This window comes from Manacus candei, unplaced genomic scaffold, assembly GCF_025592945.1.
Source record: "Manacus candei isolate 608988 ecotype Guabito, Panama unplaced genomic scaffold, ASM2559294v1 h1tg000090l, whole genome shotgun sequence".
In the NCBI taxonomy this organism is placed as follows: domain Eukaryota; kingdom Metazoa; phylum Chordata; class Aves; order Passeriformes; family Pipridae; genus Manacus; species Manacus candei.
In genome coordinates this window covers 330,085-353,898 of record NW_026138138.1, presented here as the reverse complement: position 1 = coordinate 353,898, position 23,814 = coordinate 330,085, and the positions used below count along the sequence as shown (strand labels likewise).

General features: G+C 41.5%; 1 protein-coding gene across 1 annotated transcript in view; it reads right to left on the bottom strand.

Moving 5' to 3' along the window:
• Positions 1–23,814, bottom strand: part of PPIL2 (peptidylprolyl isomerase like 2) — a 66,414-nt gene that overhangs the window by 15,731 nt on the left and 26,869 nt on the right. The window contains exons 11-15 of the mRNA XM_051767967.1: positions 23,530–23,605; positions 22,241–22,347; positions 10,053–10,142; positions 8,625–8,658; positions 213–330 (exon numbers count right to left, since the gene is read on the bottom strand). Of these exons, the coding sequence (XP_051623927.1) occupies positions 213–330; positions 8,625–8,658; positions 10,053–10,142; positions 22,241–22,347; positions 23,530–23,605 (425 nt within the window). The remainder of the gene's footprint in view (positions 1–212; positions 331–8,624; positions 8,659–10,052; positions 10,143–22,240; positions 22,348–23,529; positions 23,606–23,814) is intronic.

The window sequence follows — 23,814 nt, the reverse complement described above, 5'->3', positions numbered from 1 at the left end:
ATAGATCTCTGGGTCTTATTGCCATGCTTCACTTTGCTCTTAGATTGGTAGGAGCAGCTGTAGCCCTGACTGGAACATGCAGCACCCGACAGAATATTTCACTTGACTGAATTTTAAAGAGTAGCTCATAAAATGTCATTTGTTTTCTTAACAGAGTAAGACACAATGTCCAGAGGGAAACAATAAAGCATAAAAAGCAAGTGACTACTTACAACTGTGATTTGTTTGTATTGGGTCCTGAATTTGCCATACTAAGAACACCACGTCCTGTGTGGGACAAATTGGGCTTGAATTCATCTTTGAAAGGTTTTCCCCAGTAAGATTCTCCTCCTTAAAAGAGAAAAGACGACAGAAGAATAATGTTTGTTTTCATTAGTTCCCCACTGTGTTTTGTAACAGGCACTGACATTAAACTCAAGGTTTCCAGCACCTGGATCACTACCTGTGTCATACACTGTTACCTCACCCCTATCACTAGGCCAGTATTTGAGCTCGACCTTGAAATCTGATGTTTGCAACTGGCAACAAAATTCTGTGCCTCACACTATCAGCTGCAACAGAGCACACTGCTTATCAACAGCCTTATGTGTCCTGTGCTGAAGAACTGTCAAGGATTTCATTTTTTACTGCTGGTCCACCATCATTTTTCTCCTTTGAGACATTAAATCTTTAAAATTGGCTTTCTGACAAAACCCAGAGCAAAGAATTACTAGTTTAATTGCACCCTGGATATAGCATTGCTTCCAGAAATAAAATATCAGGGAGATGAAATGCATTCATAGAATCAACTAAGCACAGGAGCTATAAGCTCAAATGCTTGATTTCCAGCTAAACAATCAGGAATGATGACACATGGTCCTCCAAAATAACAGGCATAAATTAGATATTTGGACTAGATACCTGGATGATGTGAGCACTTAAATGCAATGAAGTCAAAAGGATGACAAAACTGCACAAACCCCAGTCGCAGCCCTCCAAAACTGATTTCTGTGACTGTGGACAGAAAGAGGGTCTGGTAGAGCTCTCCCCCTGGCTGTCATTTTTACATTATTTATGACAGATCTGACATTTTCATTTGCACTTTCCACCAGGATCATTCTTAATAAGAAAAACGAAGGCTGAGATGAGTCATAGTTTTACAGTCAAATCCATAATCCTGTTTGACAAACCATGAAAAATATTTCACCTTAGGACAGTATTAAAAATAAAACAAACAAAACTATCCAAACAGACGGCATGACTGGTCCATCTGCAAAACAGGCTCAAGAATCCTCTGGAGTAAGTGTATCACTGGTGCAGCAGGAGGTCAGTAAAGGATCTGTGCTGCTCAGTGGCCATTTGCACATGGAACACAGAAGCAGTTTGATGACACGGCTGCACAGGCAAGAGCAAATAAAACCAAGGAAGGGAACAGCCTCCTACTGAAAACCTCATCCAAAAAACTCACAAGAGTGCATTAAATGAGAAAAGAGTTTCAGATGATACCATGAAAACAAGGCATCACATCTGGACAGCTGAGAGTGGAACTGAATAAGTGAGATTTTGGAAGAAACTGACCCGCTTAAAAACCCAATTAATCATGTTCAAAAGATTTATTAATAGAGTTGAGTGTTGCCTGCTCTGCAACTTGACAAGAGGTGTCAAAAGGGGACAAACCCTGTAGGGATTTTCTGTAATCAGGGGTAGAGGAGTGATTACTTCCACAACCCTTGGCTATTGAATATTTTAAGATTGGCTAAATTATATCAGCTTGATCCCATATGTCAGTCTTTTCCAGTAGTGGATGACAAGCACATGGTCCAGCTGCAGCCAGTTCTAGAGGAGTTTGTGCTGGCTGAAGTTTTCAGAGGATACAGGACATGAGCACAGCCTGTTGAGATGGGACACAGCAGCAATTGGCCAAACCTGTGAGTCCACTACACCCTTCAAATGCTTCCAGTATGCAGGGAATGTAATTCCATGCTGGAATTACAGCTTTGTCAGCCTGCTGAAAGAGAGTGGAATCAAGCCTAAAGCCTTCACCAGTCAGAAAAATTATTCAAAAGGAAAGAGAAAAATTGTGAATGACAGAGACTGCTCTCTCTTTCTGGTACAACAACCAACCAGACCCAAGAGCCTGCAGACAGGAGTAATGAGCCATGATCTTTAGGTTTTGGAATATTTATTTTTGTATCATTTCATTTTGGATCATGCACTACAGGTCAGAATTAATCTCATGTGTGTGCATCCCAGTTCTCTGCAGGTAAGGGCTAATATTTTAGCAGATAGTTACAGCATGAGTTCCAGCCCCTGCTTCCCTCTCTGTCTGCCATACAGCTGTTTGCTAGGCTAATTCTGACTGCCCAGGAGCTGCAGCAAGAACAGGGAATGGCCTGTGTAGAATGTGCCTAAAAGGCCAGACGTCCTCTGAAGGACAGAGCTGAAGTGTCTGTGGAGACCAGGCAGCACAGACTGGCAAAGGGTGGTGGAGACACTGCAAAGGCACTCAGACAGCAGTGCAGGCATGGCCTGGGGATTTTGCTGTTGGTTTGTTTCAGTTTTTTTAATAATTTAAAGAGAATACTTTTTTTTTTTTTATTTAAGGAGAATACTTTGGGATTTTCCTTTTTTTTTTAAAGAAAAAAAAAGGAAAATCCCAAATAGCCTGAACGTGCTTTTTGTCAAACTCCTGCTAACCTCTGGAATTGTTCCAGGTTTCAAGTATCTGCTTGAAGCAGGACTACACCGAGCAAGCCAGAAGATGGTAAGTTGCACACATGTATTTTTTTACTTACTGAAACCCAGCATTACTTTCCCTGTGAAGATTTAAGTGCAGACCCCTCATCAGTCTAGTGCCATGGCAGCACAGTGCCTAATGCTCAGCTAGGGGGGCTTCAACAGGGATTTCACATTCTTACATTTTAGATCTCAGTGTAACCTTGGGAAAATCACTCACAGCCTCCAAACCTAATAATAATATTTATGAGGTGTTGGGAAGTATCTAGCAGATTTGACTGCGTTTAATCTCAACGCAGTTGGGAGGTGTGGCTGTGCCATTTTCTTAGTTTCCTGAAAGCAGGATGGATGCAGACAGGGGAGGTGGGAGCATTGCAGTGTCTGGCTCCTGCCCTCTCATGTTACACTCCCAGAACGTGCCAGAAAGAGAGGAGGCTCCTCCTTATATTCCCCAAATCTTCCTCCGAGCACACCCGGATCACTGCTGAGCAGACACGGAGTCAGGACACAGCAAACCCCTCAGCCCAACACTGATGCAGCACCTACAAGCAAAGCCCACAGAAAACAAGAATTTCCTCTGGGTGCTGGATGCCCAGCTGGCAGCACTGCCCCTCACCTCACCTTCCTCTCAGCTTACTCCTGATAAGATTATCTGCTGGGCACTAGATTATCTGTGGTGCCTACCGGACTTGCAAATGTTTCTGAGATCCTATTACAAAAAGTGCTGGAAAAAAATTCAGGGGGCTTCTGTGCTGAAGATCAGAGGAGTTCTCATGGCAGCAGCCATGGCCCCAACAGGTACTGCCACTGGCTGGATTGGTGCTGGGAGTACTTACACCCCCCACGGGGATCTCCTGCGTGCACGAAGCTGGAAATGAGCTTGAGAGCAGCCACAGCAACACACTGGCCTTCAACAGCATTTAACGTGTTCAACGTCACAGTCTTCAGGAGCCAGAAAGAGCTTTTGTACAATTCAGTAGAACAAAAATCACATGCCTACTCAGATACCCCAGGTTCAAATCTGAAGGAAGTTGGGAAACAATTCCACGTTTTTCACTAAAAAAACCCTTCTCTTAAATTAAAGAGGCGTTTAACTCATTCTCACACAGAGATGAAACAAGACAGACCACGCAACTCTTAAAAAATATTAATAATTTCCATGGCTATCCAGAGTGGCAAGATACTTGTACTTAATATACTTAATGTACCTAAAATAGCTTGTGCTGAAGTGTGGTTAGTTACTCAGTCTCGTAGCTGCATCTTCTGCTGACAGTGAACAGGTGAACAGATCTGAACTGACATCTGAAGCAATCACACATTAAGCCACTCTCTAGAAAAAAGCCACATTTTCAGATTATCTTTTGAACTAAACCAGATTACTCTTTGGTAGTTTTTGTTTCTACTAAAGGTATTTTCAAAAATTTTATGAGGTAAAATCACAGAATTTGTACAACTTTGTTGCAAAAAGCTGAGAGATGCACCTAAAGCTTCAGAGATGTAGCATTCCAAAAGCCAGGTGTGGGCTGGGAATCATCATTCATGACAGTTGTGATTTTAAATAAATCCTTCCTTTTTCTGGCATAAAAATTGCTAAGCAGTGGTAAGGAAGTGGGAGGGCTCTGATTCACAAAAATGATGGCTTACTTTCTGTAATTTTCTTCTTGTCATTTGGAACAACGAGGTACATAATAACATCTGACACTTCTGTAGAGCTTTCCAAGTGAGATTCTGGAATCATTTTGCAAATATGAAAGCCTCAGCTCAGGCAGCAAGTGCTTCTCTCCTCTCAGCTCAGAAGACATGGTACTCTGAACCCCACATACCTGTGACAGGATTTGCAGAGGGGCTGCAATGTAAAAGGAGTATATTCTGGATAAAAAAGGCTTGCTCTTGCCCATTTGCTGAGCTTCAGTCAGGCATGAATAGGGGTTCTACAACTGACACAGTTTAGGAACTTGCTTTGTTAGGACATCACATTGCATTGACCGAGTTTGTCCACAGCCCTTTGCTATTGACATTTCAGAGGAGCTCTTGCTGCCAACTAAAATGCAATTCCCATTTCCCAGTGGTATTTTATCTTGGGACTTTTACAGCTGTTTTAGGCCTCCTTTGTGCCCTCCAGGATCCATAAAAGGACAGAGGCACACACAGGCTGATTCATGAGATCTTCCAACAGGTTGCAAGTCACAGTGGCTGAAAAATGCCTGTGCTGCTTTGAAAATGTAATGCTTTGCATACAGTTTCCCCTTTTTCATACAAAAGGGTTAGGATATTAAACCTATTTTTCCTACATGCAAATTTTCTTCTATTATTTGGAACACTGAAAATACAGAGCAGCTGCTCCACTTGCACGACCATGAGTTAGAATTACTCACAGTGTTCAACCACTTAGTTGTTATGAACGGTAGGAAAAGAGATACGTCACAAATCTAAAATTCATTTTCAAATAATAAATCATTACAAAGAATGACCATGACTCAGCTTATTGCTCTGAATACTGCCTCTATGGGTGGTTATTTTGTTAGAAAAGAAATAAGCTGCTGCTGCACAATAAAATTTCTCCCAGTGGTCTTATGAAACATTAAGTTGAAGGCTGTAGAAAATAAGCCTGGTCCTCAAAATCAGTGTCAGAACTGTGTATCTGACTACTCTGGCAGTGCAAGTCTGCCAGTTGTGCTACAGGGAAACTATTCCCCACTCCTTTCCCAGGGTGGTATCTCAACTCCTGGATACCACAAGGCTAATTCCCACCCTCCTCCATCCCAAGGTCAACTGCTCAGTACCAGGAATCAGTTGTCCTTCACACTCCTGCTGGGTCATGGTTACTTTTATGACAGCCCAAAAAAGACTCATAAAGGACATTGGGAGCTGAATAACAAAGAACAAAGTAGGGATCAGAGCTGCTTACAGAGAGGGCTGTTCAGCCAGAGCAGCCATGGAAGAGGATGGTCAGTGACCACCAGCTTGGCATTTGTGACCTCTGTGAAGTGCTTCCAAAACACAAGCACACTTAATCCAGGTGAGCTGAGAGCACAGTTGCAGTCTGTGTGACTCATAACCTTATGTCATGTAGTACTGAGTGTGTTCAAACCCACCCAGAAGATGAACAGTCCTGGCCTTAGCTGGCAATGGAGCAGGTGATCATCTGAGCATCTGGGTATTGCAACCATAAACCTGACACCTGCTGCTGAACATGAGATGAATGTCAGATGACAGAAACCAAATGGTGGGAAGATACTTGAACAAGTCTGTTTTAGTTCCTGAACTAATGAACGGGAATAATTGAATAAAGAGAAGAAGAAAAATATATACAGGTTTAACGTACCTTCCCTGTATCAGTTTGGAAAAGGTGGTTTTTTAAAAAAAACCCAGGCAAAAAAAAAATCCCAAACCTCTTAGCCAGAGACCATCAGTTAAGGCAGAAGGTTCTGTGTGGAAGGAGAAAAAAAGTATGCTGTTTTTTCTGAAGTCTTCCTACAAAAGGCCTAACAGAAACAGTTTAAAATATTGACATTTAAAGGGTAACCTCCACATAGTCCTCCCGACTGCCAACTGAAGTATCTGGGAAGAAAGCCCTGTTCTACTCTCATATGCTTCTCTGATATTACAGAAGTCAAGTTATTTACTTCTAAAGACCACTAAATCTTATGGTCTTTTTAGCCTTCAAAGATGCATCTTTTTTTTTCCTTCTAAGAAACAGTGAATCGAAGAAATACTGAAATTCTTTCCAGTTGCCAAATGAAATAAAAAAGAGAATTTATCCTGCAAATAACATAGAGGACCCAGGTAAAAAAGGTACAAAGTACTGAATCCCAGTGCTTTACTCCAAAGCTTTCCTAACATGAATGCCTGTGATCACATTAACGAGGCACAAACCAATGGACCAACCCTTTCAGAGCAGGGGAGCCCAGGAGGGCATCACTGCATCTGCCAGGCTCCAGCTCTGCTGCTGAGCTGCACCTTCCTCTGGCTGTGCTCTTGTGGAGACAATATCAAGGAGAGAACATCAAGCCAGACAGGCCCTCAGGTCTGGCCACCTTCTTACAGCTCGACACACACCAGTGAAATTTCTGCCTCCCAGTCAAGTGCCCTGGATCTATCAGGTAGTCAGGAACAAATCCTGACAGACTGCTTGCACTCTGTGAACTGTCTAAGCAGCTTCATTTAAGAAAGTATTAAACACACAGGCATGACAGCTCAAGAGCAATCCAGCAGCCCACCACGCTGTCCATTTAGATTTTCTTATGATATTATCATATTCGAGAAGTGATGAAATAAAGATACCTAAAATTCAACTGTCTTCAAGAAATAAAAACTATTCCGTTGCAAAAAAGACATTTGTACTGTTTGGACTCTATCATAACTGCAGTCAGTCTCTAAAAATTTGCAACACTCATGTCCATTTGAGCATACACTGTTCATTTTATTAGAACTTTAACAGTCCTGACAGATGTTTGCAAGACATCTTGCCTGCGATACATTCCTATTTAATTAAGAACGACACAGAGGAAAACAAGATGGAAAAGACTAGAGGTCATTAGACTTTCTTTTTTTTTAAAGTGTATATGTAGGAGGATTTTTGCATTTCACTTCCTACTGGCTTTGCCAGTAGAGCTGAGTCTTGACCTTCAGTGCAGCAGCGCTGCCAGTCCTCTGCCAACTGTTAATTGTGCTGTCTTACAGCACTTCTGACCATTTGCACAAACAGAGACAGGAATGACACCAGAAAGTTCATTTTGATTCCACAGCAGGATCTGAACTCCACCCTGCAAGGGTGAGAGGTGTCTGAGTCAACCTATTAAATCTCTCCTGTCTCCTGACACCTCCTTAATTTCTCATTTTAAAAGATGTTCCTAATTATGTCTTTTGGGATTTGAACCAAAACTTTCCTTATAAAAACTCAAATTGCATTTATTTTGACAGTCCAAGCAGAGATGGCAACAATTCTTGTTAATGGGCTTTTGCCATCCAAACACTGAACCTTTAACTAGTCTCATATCTTGCAAGGGTTGATTATCACATACACTGTAAGAAGAGCTGTTGGGCAACTCACACTGACATTATTTACACAGTAAATAGAGCTAAAGTATTTACCAGCTACAACAAGGGCTCTTCTAGATGACCTGTGAGCACACACAGAAGAACACAGTGCTTGCATATGACACATTTATGAACTGGAACAAAGATGCACAGAGCCCCCCAGGACCAGGCAGGGAGCTGGGGACACTGGTGACATCCACAAGTGGGGAGATAAAAGGGTAAAGTGGAAAATGAGCAAATTTATAGCAGCAACTGGAGATAATACGAGGCATCTCTCCTGTGGTGGGCAATGAGGACCTTTCAGCTGCTCTGTCTCCTGACCATTCCTGACATGACTGTTACCAGATCTCCAGCTAAGGGAGGAAGAACAAGCAGAAGAATTTACTAACAGTGATCCTTAAAAGTTAGAAAAACAGCAGCTTGGGCTTTACAAGGCAACTAGCTGGGAGAACAGATGGTACCTGGCCATTCACCAATTCTGAGACAGGTCTCAAGTATTTCATTAATGCTGAATTTGAAAGCAACTTTGCATGAATGTGTTTCTTCCTTTGTTCTTTGACCAGGAAGGCCAGCTGCAAAATCATTATAATTTTCATTTATTTATTTTCTGAAATAAAAAGGAAGCAAAAATCCAACAAAAATTCTGCATGGAAGAGTTTCTGAGTTTTAGACTTGAGAGTTCATCAAATGAAATTCTGAACATGGTAACATGGTCATAAACATATATCAATAAAACCTCTCCTTTAAAGTAAACACAATGTACCATGTAACAGCATCTAGAGAATTTTAATCTACAAACTGTCTGGAAATAAATGTAACAACACAGCACATGAAGTGAAAACAGTTTACTTATTCAAAGCCAACCTTACCTGTTCCTGTCCCAGTAGGATCACCTCCTTGGATCTGCAGAATTAAAATTAAATCAATGTTACATAGGTATCCATGTGAAAGACATTAAATACAAACCATAAAAGCCAATGTTCCTTGATTTTCTTCCTTCTATACTGTGTCATGTTGACAAGTCAGCAAAAAGAAAACCATTACTATTTATTTGGAGCTGCTTTTATCAGCTGGCTGTCGCCCCTTATGTTGCTTATCCAAGAGCAGAATGACAGTTTTATAAAAATAATACGTCTCTTGTGGGTAAACAGGGAAAATAACCAGTCTCAAATGGGTTAACCAGATCATCCTTTCTATTATGTGCTGGGTCATAACCTGCTTTTTAACTGATGATGCACTGCTTTTGGAACAAAAAAGGCTTTACATTTTGCCACCAACCCTCCACATGAGGGAAGGCAAGAAATGAAAGAATATGGTATATTTTTTGTATCTGAATCTGTATTTTCCTGTATCCCCCTCACTATCTGCAGTAGAAAAAATCCTCATGTGAAACCAATCTTTCAGCAACAACATTTATCACATGCATTAATCACTGCACATGCAGGATCTACAAAAATAATATTCCACATTCTAATGCCAGGGGAGGGAGTGTGCCATGGCCAGTTTCACACTAGCAGCACACAAGCACAATTTTAGCTGTGAGTTTAACTATGAACTGAGATACACAGTGCTGTCAAAAGAAAAAAAGCTTTTTGTAGGATGACAGGATGGAATGTAACATCCAGTGATGTTCCCTGAAAGATGTGCTCTGCCTTCAGGATCAAGTTGTTAATTCTTCTGAAAGGAACTTACAGGGCAGCTACTGTATCCCAGACTGCCTGGACTGTAACTATACAAATAGAGATCTTCCATTACCAAAGACAATGTTCTGGAAGACAAGGTGCTCTTTAACCCCTTCCCAAAGAAAGCCTGAGCACCCAGTGCTGGAGCACGCTCAGGAAAGGATGACTGGACAGTATCCAAGCACCACAACCTGAAACAGAAATTCAGCTGCTCTCTAAAGTTTCATCTGAATGGGATTCCAACAGGCCACAGTATTACTTATCCAAATTAGCATTTCCCTCTCTCTTTCTCTCCTTCTGTTCATCAACAACCCACCCACAGCTCAGGGAAGATAACAAGAGCCTTGCCAAGGCAGTGACTCCTAAAGGCTTTGTCTGGAACAGCCAAAGCAATGCAGTGATGCTCCAAGTGACAGCATGAGCCAGAGACAATTGTTAGTAACACTAGTAAGTGCACACTGAGTAAATCAGGACAATCCTAGTTCTGATGGTACATTTAATATACACCTATTTCAAGCTGTCGAACATGGAAGAACCTAAAGCTGAAATAAGTAAATATATCTTTTGAGATCATCACATGTTGGGTGTATGAGACAGGATTTTTTCAATACTCACCACAAAATTCCGAATCGATCGGTGAAAAATTGTTCCATCATAATAGTTCTTCTTGCACAATTTGATAAAATTTTCACATGTTCGGGGTGTCTGGAAGACAAAAAGAAGTTTTAATTAAGCAAGACCTTTGGACAATCAATTAGTGACTATGCTGTTTACAAGAATCACTTTTCATTTGTGCCTTACAAAGAAACAATCATGCAGGACTTGAAGAGGATGGAGTCTGTCTACAGAAAATCTCTATAATATATGCTCTTTTAAAGTACACTGGAGAGAAACACACTGTGTTAAATAAATCAAACCCAGACCTTCCAATTAGCACAAAGAAGTGTTGAATAGTAAATCACATAACTGGAGCTCCCTGTTGATATCATGATGGTGAAAGCAGGTAAACTCAGAGACTTCCAAGTAACTTAATTCCAGCAGTGCATTACAATCCTGTTCCAAAGGGGGATTTCTAGCACTGCAAAAAGCTCATTTCCCAGAGTAAGAAAGAACCTGACTTCTCTGCTCCACTGAGAGCATATTGAAGCTAACTGGGAGGGAAGCATTTGGTCCTCTTCACCACTTGGAAGTAAAAATGGGACTGATTCAAATCACTGGAACACAGGAAAATTAAAAAAGACAACTTGTTTTCAAAACTCTAAATAAAAAGAAATTATGCTAAATATATTGCCAACTTCTAATTCACTTTTACAGAGCAAATTAAAGTTATTTATTTGAATTTATGAGCCATGGCATTCAAACAGTACCTTCTGAAAAACTTAACTGTCTACCTAAGTATCCTTCCATTGTAATTGTATGAATTCTCTTCTCTGCAATACCAAAATACCTTCAGATGCTCAAATACAAGTAGAGAAACAGCCTGTTTTCTACACTTGGACACGTTTTCCAGCCCCACTGTGGATTATGAACATACATCTATTCCAGTTTTACAAAAGAATACATCTAAATTTGAGTTGTTACAGGCCTTAAAAATACCCTTACTGTCTTGTGTGCTGGCAAGCAAAGCCCCAGCAGGGCTGTAAATGAACACACACAAGCCTTGTCTTCACTTTGCACTGTTGTGACACCAATCCTGCTCTGAGAGCTGTGACACCACTGCTGGTCTGAGAGCTGTGACACCACTGCTGGTCTGAGAGCTGTGACACTATTGCTGGTGTGAGAGCTGTGACACCAATCCTGGTGTGAGAGCTGTGACACCAATCCTGGTGTGAGAGCTGTGACACCAATCCTGGTGTGAGAGCTGTGACACCAATCCTGGTGTGAGAGCTGTGACACCATTGCTGGTGTGAGCTGTGACACCACTCCTGGTGTGAGAGCTGTGACACCAATCCTGCTCTGAGAGCTGTGACACCATTCCTGCTCTGAGAGCTGTGACACCAATCCTGCTCTGAGAGCTGTGACACCATTCCTGCTCTGAGAGCTGTGACACCATTCCTGCTCTGAGAGCTGCCAGACACTGAGACTGAGCCACACAACCTGCAGTGACTTCAGAGCAAAGAGACCACAGCCAGGCTGGGTGCAGTCATTTACAGGTGAAATAATCTGTCTGTTGATAAGCCAATCCATAAAAGTATTCATGTGGAACCCTACAGAACTTCAACTTTCTGTATTTTCTCATCTGAAACACAATCATTCTCACCCCTCTTTATTTGCACTGAAATGTCTCTTAATTATCCAAAGTCTACCTACCATTATAAATTCTTTATAATGATTCCTTCTTAATTACTCTACACAGATATAGATGACAGTTGTCAGCTGGGCCATAACTGAAAAAGGAAGCAAATTCTAATGCAATCTTACACCAGCCATTATTTCAGATTTCCTGCACAATTCACTCCTGAGTTAAATGGGAACGGTACCATAATGGCTTTAGGGCAGAAACATGTGTTCAGGACATGTATTTTGGGGGCATCCTGAGGGCAACTTTTAAGTAACTATATCCAACAAAAGATATCAAGCAACATGAGGTTTTCCTACCATTGTAATGCTTATAGTAAATTTGAAAATATTTCCTTTGAATTCAGCACATATGCTTTAAAACAATCTTTGTACTTAACCCTTCAAGTAAAATTCAACCCCTGAAGAATCACCTGTGCAGCACACACTTCCTTTATCAGAGGAGATCGTCACAGCCTTGATCCCAATGCAGTGCTATTGGTTATCACTCGTGAAAAGTGTCAGTAAGGATAAAAATAAGTTAAAAAATTCTTCATGAATCGGAAATGGAATCAGCAGCTTTTAGCCTAAGGCACTTTATCTCATGAGAGCCAAGCACTCTTCAGAGAGAGAGACATAGTTAATAAGTTCTCGGGGGGGAATACAGCAACCTGTAATTAATTTTTTACAAAAAATGAAATGAGGCAAAAGACTGAACCCCCAAGGAATACACAGCAAACCATTTTAAATTTGCACAAAGTTGATAAGCCCATACAGATTTCCTATTTATTTTCAAAACACGATTTGTAAAATATACATCAAAAAAACTAGCTCTAGTAATGTATTTTTTATGCAGGACCTATGCTGACCCTTCTCTCTAAATGGATTTCTAGCTATTACACTCTTTCCCACAAACAAGCTTTTTGAATGCAACTGCAGAAACATTTAGTATACATGGAATAATCATTTCACTGCAAGGTTTTCTTTCAATTATTGTCACCAAATTGGTTCCCATGGTCACCTCATGCATCACACAGATACATCTGGCAGGTAAGCAGCTCCTTAGCAACATTACCATTACCTTTTAGAGTGCTTTTTAGTAGACACAAAAAAATAGGTCTGCATTCAGTCAGTAATAAACCCCAGTTTCAATCATGCAGTAGATCTAGAATATCTGGCTCAGATGATCTGATTTATTCAAAGCAGTTAATGTTCTTGCCAAATCTCACACTGCCAAGCATATTTCAGGGATTTTTTAAAGCACTGTCCTGCCCAAAGCAGGAGAAAAAGGCTTGAGGTTTATGGGAAGGTGCAGATCTCAGTAATGAAGTTACATTCTGCACTGACCATACAAACAAGGCCAGTCTTTGAAGTCTTTGTTCCAAATACAAAGACTGATGACAAATATATATAAACAAACCTGACTTTGTTATTTGAGTGTAAGATCTCGTGGAAGATGTCAGACCCATAGTCTCTGAATATAAAGCTGTCTGCTTCTTCAGAAACTTCCTCCCCCCCACCTGTCCCACACCATTTCTGCAGAAGGAGGGGATGGATGGTCCAGGCCCTGGAAATGCAGGAGTGCAGGAGGCAGTGCAGGTTTCTGTTCCCTCAGTACTGGCTGTGTGCTCCGGGCTATCTTTTTAATTCTGGCTGTTCTTGTTCTGGTCAGTTCTCAAACTGCCCTCAACAGTAACAGCTAACTTCCTCTCTGTTCCTTTTACATGAAGCAGGAAATGGCTGAAATTATTTTAATCTGCTGACTATGACTTCAACTTACATATAAGAAAGTCAAGGGAAAAACGCCACCTTGTCAACCTGATCTGAAAACTACTGACAGAGAAACACCATGTTTTACATCTACTGCAATATCTTGCCAGGGGTATGCAGTGGTAGTCTTAACATGACTCACAGATATGTCTATTTAATGGGGCCACAGCCCAATGGTTTTCTAAGTAGGCTTAAGTCTCCATTTAGCCAACACACTTAGCAGGTAACTCCACATGGAAACACCACCATTCTACCAGTTACTGGGTCCAGACAAATTTCAGAGTTAAAGAGAGATTGCTTCTAAGAATGACTGTGCAAACATAACTGACAGGAAACTGTGAGATCATGGACACAGGGAAAATGCTAAAGAAAGGAATGTACAATTTAGAAAACCAAAGCCAAACAGAAAAAACCCTGACTGCTTACAACAGATTTCTAGGATAATTGCAGATTTTACCTTGTTCCACTCTTAGTTATTAACCAAGCCAATTCCAGGTTCCATTGGGCCATCAAGGGTGACTCCAAACAAGACAAAATTCATCTCCCCTGCAGCATCCTAAGGCCTGAGGGGTGACAGCAAGCCATGTCCCCAGCTGATTTCCCAGTTTGCAGCTCTCCTTTCTCATTAGTAACAGTGGGTCATTACATTTGCAAGTTACCTAAACTCAGAAGCTGAACTGGGCAGCTGAAGAGCCAAACAGGAATAGATTAAAAACCTGCAGCATTCCTGTTGCCAAGGTACAGGAGATGGGAAAAGAGGGGAGCTCCTGAGTCGTTGCCATGACTGCAAGGAAGAAGGCTTTACTATGTGAAGAGCTAATCATTTCAAAATGCTCCATCCCTTGAGGATGTGCATGAACCTTGAAGGGAAATTTCACACTAAGCATTCAGCTGTCATTCCCACATCTGTATAATTTTCTTGTGCTAATTCCACTTCCCTTTTATTTCTTTTTCTCCCTCTAAATTGGATGAACTGTAGTAATGGTGCTAAACTATGGAGCCTTGCTACATGCTCATTAACCCTATGTTTCAAAGCAAAAATAATGAAAAGCTCATTCCTCACAAATTAAAATTGCATTCTACAGCCTTCATCTTATCACATGAATGCCAGAATCCTGCTACTAAGAGGCATGAACTAGTGATGGAAATTTCTAAGGCTTCGAACAAAGCCTTCAGTCTTTTAAACATAGATCCCCTTTAAAATACAAGGTGGATTTTGTTTAGCTTTAATCCATTTACATCCCTTTTATATATATATATATATATATATATATATATATATATATATATATATAATTTTCAATCTTGTAACTGTTCATTCAGCAACCCTTCTAATGTGTGAACCCATAAATAGGTGATTTGGTAAGGTTTAAACTCAGTCCTCCCCATCCCTTTCAATCTGTAGTCCTCACAGCCCACCCACCACACAGACAAGAACTCAGCAATAAAAGCTTGGCTTTATTTAGGGTGTAGTCAGAGCCAACTGTAATAGAGCAGTTTCAGGAATCACCATCTATCAGGTGCAAGTGTTTGTTCCCTCCTCCAAGGCATGGAAAGAAACTGGACATATAAATGTTTCTAGAGCATTTCAATGTGCAATACTGTTCTGGAAGGGCATTTAAACTGTCCTACTTCACTATGCACCAACGGACCAGGAGCACATTTCAGAGCAAGAGGGACAAGAAAATCAAAAGCTCCAAAAAGTGCAGTGTAGAAGCATAGGAAGAATTTCATTGAGGGAAGCCCATGACATTTCCTGTAGGAAAAACGTTTACTACAGACCTAAACATCACTCCCTGCCAGCTCTTCTTTCCTGCTGACAGCTCTCCCGTGTGCCAGAGGGGCTGAGCTGGGACAGGTTGTGGTGGTTCAGTTCAAGAAGGCCCCAGCTGAGGGAAGGGGCCCCTTTCCCAGCCTGGTCACACGGGGAGCAAACCCGCTGGGGCCACTCTGGGGTCCGTGGTCAGAGGAGCACAGCTCAGTGAGGGAGCACTGCAGACAGGAAAGCACCAGGGCACTGGGGGGGAAACACTTGGCCAGACACTTACTGGTAACAAAAAAGAATCAGAACAAGCAAACTATGCCTCAGGTAATAGATTACTGACTTGACAGCAAACATTTGCCTATTTTGCTACCTCAAAGCCTCAAAGTTCACTTAGAACAAAGAGAAGAATTAATGCATTCTCATTACACAGAAATCCACGGTAATTTAATCAGCTACTTAGCAAAGACTTCAGCAGATAGCTAAATTTCACTTTTAAAAGGCATTTCTTACACAATACTGACATTCACTATGCTACCAAAAACTTTTTCAAAGTCTAAGCAAGATGCTCAGCTTAGACAAGATGCCAGTAAAAAGACGACACACTTCAGTTTTACTTCTCACTTTTTTGCAAACATAGGGACAATCAATCAGTTTAGCTGAGCACAATTCAAGTGAAATAAGGCATGTAATTCACTCATCTAATTTGTCATTTTTAACTACTACTTTTCCAGAGGCAGAGGCAGAGTCAGCGTCTCTAGCCACAGTTATTACTTTCCCTCTAACTTACATTTATTGCAGTGGTAGAAAAGAAAACAATCCTCTTCCCACCCCTCTCAAATTTGTCATCACACAAGGGTTGAGGAGCTTGTCAGACAGCACAGTGCAGGGCTGGGTGCTGATAAGGATGGGCTGGCAAGCAGGGCACAGCACTGGTAGACACAGCCTAAACAAGGATGCAACTTTAATTGCTTGAGCAACCTCCAGCACCTGTAAAACTTGGGATATTGCAGGTCCCATGGAGGCTCCCTGGCATTTCTCCAGCCTGCAATAAATCCCACCTTTTCAGAAGATGCAACCTGTAACAACTTCCATGGAGACAGGACAGCTCTGGTAGCCATCAGCCTCCCAAGGTCACCCATGCTCTCATCAGAGCAGCCAAGGAGCCAAGGTACAAACAAGAAATATGTCAGAGAAGGATGCAGAGCAGTGGCTGTGTAACTCCATCCTCCTCATCCTCAGGGTCAGGATCACTGAGGGGCAGACACAGCTGGGATGGGATGGCTGCACCTCATGCCTGAAAACGTCAAAAATCTAGTGGCACAATCCAATAACAACCAACTCCCTTCCAAAATCCAGCTTGTCAGGGCAGCTGGGAAGGCAGAAAGGGTCCAAATGTGCAGAATGCCTTCCCACTAACTATCCAAGGCCAAAGGCTGCCATGCAGAGACAGCCCCGGGCAGCAGCCCCACAGTGCAGGGAGTGGTTGACAACCCCACGCTGAATGTCCCACTCAGGCATGGACAGGGGGTCATCAGGGACTCCCACTGCCCCTTCACTGCTGCAAAACAGCACTGAGGACAGGCACACGATGGCAGCAGCCAGACAGGGCATTTCCTACAGACATCTCCCATGAAAATGTTCCTGCTCTCTCCAGCATGGCTGTGTGCTGGCTTTGGCTGGGGGACAGTGAACCTTCAGAGCAGCTAGCACGGGGCTGGGTTTGGCATTTGTGCTGAGAACAGTGTTGATAATTCAGAGATGTTTTCACTATTGCTGAGAAGGGCTCGCAGAGTCAAGGCCTTTCCTACCTCTCACCCCACCCCACCAGTGAGCAGACTGGGGGTGCAAAACGAGTTGGGAGAGGACACAGCCAGGACAGCTGATCCCAACTGACCAAGGGGATATTCCAGACCATATGACACCATGCTCAGCATATAAAGCCGGGGAAAGAAGAAGGAAGGGGGGGAATGTTAAGAGTGATGGAGTTTGTCTTCCCAAGTCACCACTGTGGGTGTCCTGGGGATGGCTGAACACCTGCCTGCCCATGGGCAGTGGTGAATTCATGTCTTATTTTGCTTTGCTTGTGTGTGCAGCTTTTGCCTTACCTATTAAACTGCCTTTATCTTAGCCCACAAGTGTTCTCTCCCCCATCCCACGGTGGGGAGTGAGTGTGTGGCTGTGTGGGGCTGAGCTGCTGACTGGGGTTAAACCACAAGCAGCTGTTAATGCCCCCAAAGTTAAACTATTTGAAGTATGAGCTGCCAGTTACTTAGAACAACCTAGAAATGACCTGTTAATCAAGATGGCTGTGCAGAGCCATCCCACTCTCCACCACAAAGAGCAATAGATCTGCTAGGGTAGCACTTTGAGGAAAAAGCACACCAAGAAGAAACAACATCCTCTTCAACAAACATTTTTATCCAGCTGCTCTTCTACTGGAAAAGCACAGCTTTGTTTGTTTGTTTTTAGTTTCTGTTGACAAGAACTCTCAAAGTTGAAAGTTGCAGCTCTTCCTATAATCACCTATTTTGATGAAAAAACATGAAACAAGCCATTAAAACTACGCCAAGACCACTGTACTTCATCCCTACAGTCATATTAACTGAGTGGACAGACACTGGTAAAACATCAGCCAGTTATTTGCCAGACAGTGCCATGACACTGACGGAAAGCAAGACTGGAGGTTTAAGTCAGAAAGAAAATGAGAGATTCAGGAAGAATGGAGAACCTCATCATGCCAAGAGGTCAAAGGATTTTTACAGCAACTCACTTCTTTCCCACTGGAAATGGATAAGAAGTCTACAGGCTTCTGATCTTCAGAACAGTCCCTCACACAAAAGGAGATGATTTCAAAGAACAGGGGCTGGATTACACAACTGTACATCACAGGCATGTTTAACAGGTCAAAGGGCCTCAAAAGATTAAAACATCAATGTTTGTCAAATAATGGCTTCTTCAGATAGCTATGCCAAGACACCATCATTAGGCAGAGTTTGCCAGGTCCTAAAACCTCAAAAAACATTTGTGGAGTGCTGGATGGAGCTTTGAAATCCATCTCACATTCTTCTTTATTATGTCACCTTGCCCTTAAACCTTAAAGTGAGAGAGACAGGTGAATTTACAAAAACTGCTGTGGCAGTTATGGATTAGTATTGAATTACCATGATCAGCATGTGCTTAACCACCAGATCATCACCCCAGAGCGACCACTGGTGTGAGGGGAACTCACAAAGAGAGAAGGGAGGTTTGAACACCAAACCAAGGGTTCATCATTTTGCCAGGGTCTTCTCGAGCATTACATTTATGTATTTATACATACATACATACATAGATATTTTTAAAAATGGTTGCTCCACCACCTACAAGGTATAACTACACCACTCTAGCGACTAATACAGCAGAATACACATGGATAATATACAGCTGTTCCTGATTAAAGCAGCTAAAAGAACTTGAGGAGACTAGAAAAATCACAGTAAATAAAATACAAGAAATCCAGTGAAATTCATTGCCTTTCATCAGTTATTTCATCATAATTTATTTGTTCAGCAAAGCATAAGACTAGAACTTAAAGGATAACACTTGTTAAATCTTCTGTACTTGCCAGAATTACTTCTGGTAAGTATCATTTTTGTAAATTTGCATCCAATTAGTATATACAACAAATGTTGCTTATGCACAGGGGAACTCAGCTTCCTGGAAAACATCCCTACAAATGGCCACCTGATTAGTCCCCATCAGGAGGAACATGCTGTATCTCAATAAGAAGACTGGGAGAAAAACAAATAGCAAAAAAGAGCAGTAGGCAGAGCTATGACGCAGAGAGAACAGGAGTGTGGCTTTGCTCATTTGAGGCACAAATTCAAAAGGGTAGAAAAAAATCCAGCTTATCTGCTGAAGTCTTTTAATTGCATTTTTCAGGACGATAACTTAAACCACACATCATCTTCCTGGAACATAAGTGAAGTTTTCTGGTGCTCTGAACAAGTGATTTCAAGCACTGAAAATATCTGGATTCTAGCCCTATTTCATACTCTTTCTGAATCATGTCACAAAGTAACTGATGACTTCAATCACACTGCAACACTGATTTTCTCCCCTGGATCAATATAAAACATTTCTAGATTAGGTTTTTGGTGCTAGGAAGAATTTCATCACTATCAATCTTATTGACTGACAGCTTAAAGTACTTGTATATGAAGAATCCTAGATTTATCTTTAAACAAGTTTCCATGTGTACATATGGACTGAACTCCAAATAATCCATACTGCCAGATAGCTCACAAAAAATGGGAAAGAAAGGAGACAACAGAGCTATTAAGGGAGAGGGAGTGAGAACCCAAGAAGGGTCCTGAGGCAAGAGTTCCTGGGTAGAAGCTGTGCAGAGCGCCGAGAGCACAACTGCAAGAATATTTTGCTTAAATACAGCCCAGAGGCACGAATATACAACTGGAGACTCAGCAGACATACACTCTTAAACAGCAAATATGTCACTTGCTGCTCTCTATTTTAGTGAGGAGACTTCACCTCAAATTATAGACTGAAATCTAAACCATAAGACTATTTTAAAATGCAATTCAAATGTTGCACAGTATATACTGGACACAGTATTTATCTGCCATATTTATAGAGCAACCTCCCCCTCAAGCTTCCTTAAGCATTTCACAATCATTTATTTGCAGTACTGCACAAATATGATCACTGCTGGGGTGGCTTCCAGAATAACCAGAGCACAGGATATCCCTCAGCAATTAACAAAAAAGCCAGTGCACATTAATGTGGGTGAGCATTATGTTACAGCCCAGCTCCCCCTGATTGTATTCAAGGACCTTACCCACATTCTACACTTTTGTAAGAAAACCAACTTTTGTCTGTAAACAATTTCTCCACACAGCTCCAAGCAGCTCCCAGGACTGGTTCAGCCTCTGCACTGGATAAGCCAGAAGAGCTGATAAACACTTGGCATATGATTAAGACTGTTTCCATGCATATTCACAGGCAGGGTGAACTATGTGTTTAACAATGCTTAGATTTTGGCACTTCTCCATTTTCTATGTCTTTGCAATCATAGCTGGTCTATGTCCATGTTTGTGACAGATGTTTGCTCTGTCTGCACTGAGTGACCTTAGGTGCCTAAACCTCAGTGTGATGCAGGAAAACCAAAGTTAGAAGCACAAACTCCTTATATAGTAAAGGGAGAAAAACAAGTGCCTCCCGGAAAGGACTGATTTCATAGACCTAAGGTGATGACCTAAAGTGGATGTTGTGAAAACGTCCCTAAAGCAGCAAGTTTTTCCTATTTATTCTAAATATATATCTTTTTCCCCTCGGCAGTGCCAAAGGTCTGCTGAATTCACACAGATTTGATCAACACAAAAGGAACAGATGGTGGGAGGCCAGTGTTCAAGCATGTCTGGTTGTGTAAAACAGCACACACTTCCAATGTGTACATGAGGAAGCTTTGTGTGTGACAGGGAGATGAATAGGAATTCATCTGAAAAAAAAGGAACACAATGGATATCATACAGGAAGTTTATAATGAGCAATTGAGACTGGGTCCTCAGGACAGAGTGCCACTGGTCACATATGTGGCCCAAAAGCCCACGCTGATAGGAATAGCTGCAGTCAGGCTGCTCCAGCCAGGAGCCACTCTGGAACATATGGCAAAACAAATGAGTCAATGCAATCTGCTCATTCTGCTGCTTCCCCCAAATATTGCTGTACTGACTTCCTCTGCTTTTTGCCTTATTACCCTGTTCCTATTTAAGAGCATGGCAAACACCTGCAGGGATGGCAGTGCCCTACAGGATTCCCAGCACACCAGGCTGCTGTGGAGGTTCTCAGACTGTTCCACAGATCAGCTCGAGATGTTTGCACATATCTTGTGCCTGACTCCTGGGAGAGAAAGGAAGAGAAGGGAAAGCTGGAAGGTTTATGCTGTTTGCACCTTTTTCTTTCTCACAGGCAAAAATGGATGCATTCTCCCAGTACATCTCTGGATTTCACACCAGGCACCCCAGCTCCCAACCAGCATCACTTACTTTTAAACTCTGTGAGGCTTACAACAAGCAGAAATTTTACCATCTAAACCTCTATTCCCATCCTTCAGCTTTCTAAAACATCTACCTTCAGGGCTATAATCTCCTGAGTCAAAAATCTCAGCAAACAATGGAAGGTTTGGGCTTTTTATGTTGAATTTTTTTTTCCTTTTATAGATGTGGCTGTACAAATAAATAAGCAAACACACTATCAAGCAGTGACGTCCGAGACATCAGTGTTACCACAGCTCATCCATCTATCGTAAGTCTTGCCATGTTTATTATTTTAAGAGCCACAGATTTCCCCCAGAATCAGACTGTAGAGACTATAAAAAAACTCTAGTCTGTTGTTTTTTAAAATTAACTTCTCCTAATGGCAAATGGAAGATGTTTGAAAACTTGAACTTTTAAAACTGAGACAGCAGGGAGTAAAAAACATATTCTAAGGTTTTCATGTAGGTCTGTTCTGTAAAGCTTAGGCTTTAAAACCAAATTAACCATTTCTGGGGATCTCAACTACACATACTCAGGCTGACAGACTGCTCTTGCTTTCATTGAGGTTCTTTTCCTGGTTCTGTCAGTAACCTGCTGTGTAACCTTGGGTTACTCTCTCTTCTCTGTGCTCTGCCTTCTCTTTTCTCTCTTCCTTCTTTGTCATTGTTTGGGTCACTAATCCTGTCCCTTTGAAGCTCTAAACATGTACCTTGGCATGTTGTAAGTAGTCTATTAAAACAATGGGACTGCTTACAAAGAACATTTATACATATAGTAGTATTATATATAAAATAATACCTAGATTTAACAAATGGAGTTTTGTGTATGTATGAAAATACATTAAAACCACTGAAAGCTTGTTATTTATCTCTATCTACTGCAACTACACACAATTGTTTTCCTTTGACATTTCCATTGCCAGCTCCAATTCTGTTTCTTATCTACAGAGTAGCCAGTACCATGTCACAGTGCAGCTCCAGGTTTAGGTCTCCTTTATTAGTGTGAAGTCGCACATATCCCTTCTTCTTCACATACTGGTACCTCACAACATCATCTTCAATAGCAGCTGTAGCAAAGGAGAAGACAAACAATTAGCTCTCTGGAAGCTTACTCACTGATCTCTAGAAATCATCAGAAAACAATTCACAGATTCCCCTGTCTGACCTCTTCCCCTGGGTACTGGGTCTTCAGGGATTGTACACCCTGCAATTTATCTCCAATAACCTCATATTGCAACCTCTGTGCAAAACACTTTCCAGTACAGAAAACCACCAACTCCTTGGGAACCAAAAATATAATCTATATTTTAAATCAGAGAAGCATTTAGTATTACAAACTATAATTTTCAAGTAATGTCTACCAACCACAAACTTTACTTTGAAACCAAATTTTTTCTTGTCAGTCTTGGAAGTCAAGCAGGTAGTCATCAGTCAACCACAAACTGCTGACATACAGAGACCTACCCAGTTCTGAAAACAAATGAAGCTGCTACTGGACATTTCTGGAAAGTCAAACCAAAGGATCAATCTAGGATGTTTCCATTTCCATTTTGTCAAAATGTCCAGTTAGTCAGATATTTTCAATACTTAAAGAGTCACCTGCAAATCACTGTAATACACCAAGTAAAGGAATTGAACTTGGGAGACACAGTATTCAATCTTTGCCTAAGTGTGTGATGTCTGAATTTTAGTGCCCAAAGCCAGACCTCTCTCTTTAACTGGAAATACTAATCACTCAGCTATTTAATCAATATCCAAATTAAATAAATTTTATACATTTTTGTTTAGGCTGGAGAATAAAAGGAAAACTTTATTGCACTAAAATGTATTCTCATGTTACCTGGAAAAGCAGTGAATCAAAAGTTATCACCACAAAACTTGATGTCCTTCTAACCAACACTGAGGTAGGCCAAAAAGGTGGGCAAGACTTTGTATGCTATCTGAGGAAAGATTATACTTCATTCCTAACTTACATAAGGGAATATCTCGCTTTGTGGTCCCTAGGCATAAAAAATGTCCCATTAATTTCCATTCAACAAAAGTAACTGCCATTCAAAGCCAAAGCTAATTCATAATTGCTCCATTATTTTCAGGATGAGCTCACTGGAAAGTAAGTCTGTATCTGCTTAGGGAATACATTTCCATGGCATTGGTACTGACCAGCCATCAGTGCATTCCTTCAGTCCTAATCAGTGTGTGTGTGCCAAGGAGCACACTTGAAAATGGAAGGGAGGGAGGGGCTCTGGTACCTGCTTCGTGAGTAGTTTCAGGCACCATTGCAGTGGAGGTGAAGGAAGCACTTACAGCTCCAGTGGAATAGTGAGCCTGTTTGCAGAGGAAAAAGCACATGAAAAAGGCATTAGATCTTAGAATTTATCTCCTAAAGATACTATATAAGCACTAGAAACACACAAATGTCATCCTTCTGAGGGCAAACTTTCTGCTCCAGCTCCTACTGACAGAAGCAAATATCCAGAGCAGCAATAATTCTCCATCTGCTACCCCAACATGTGCTCTGATGAAACTGGAGTTAA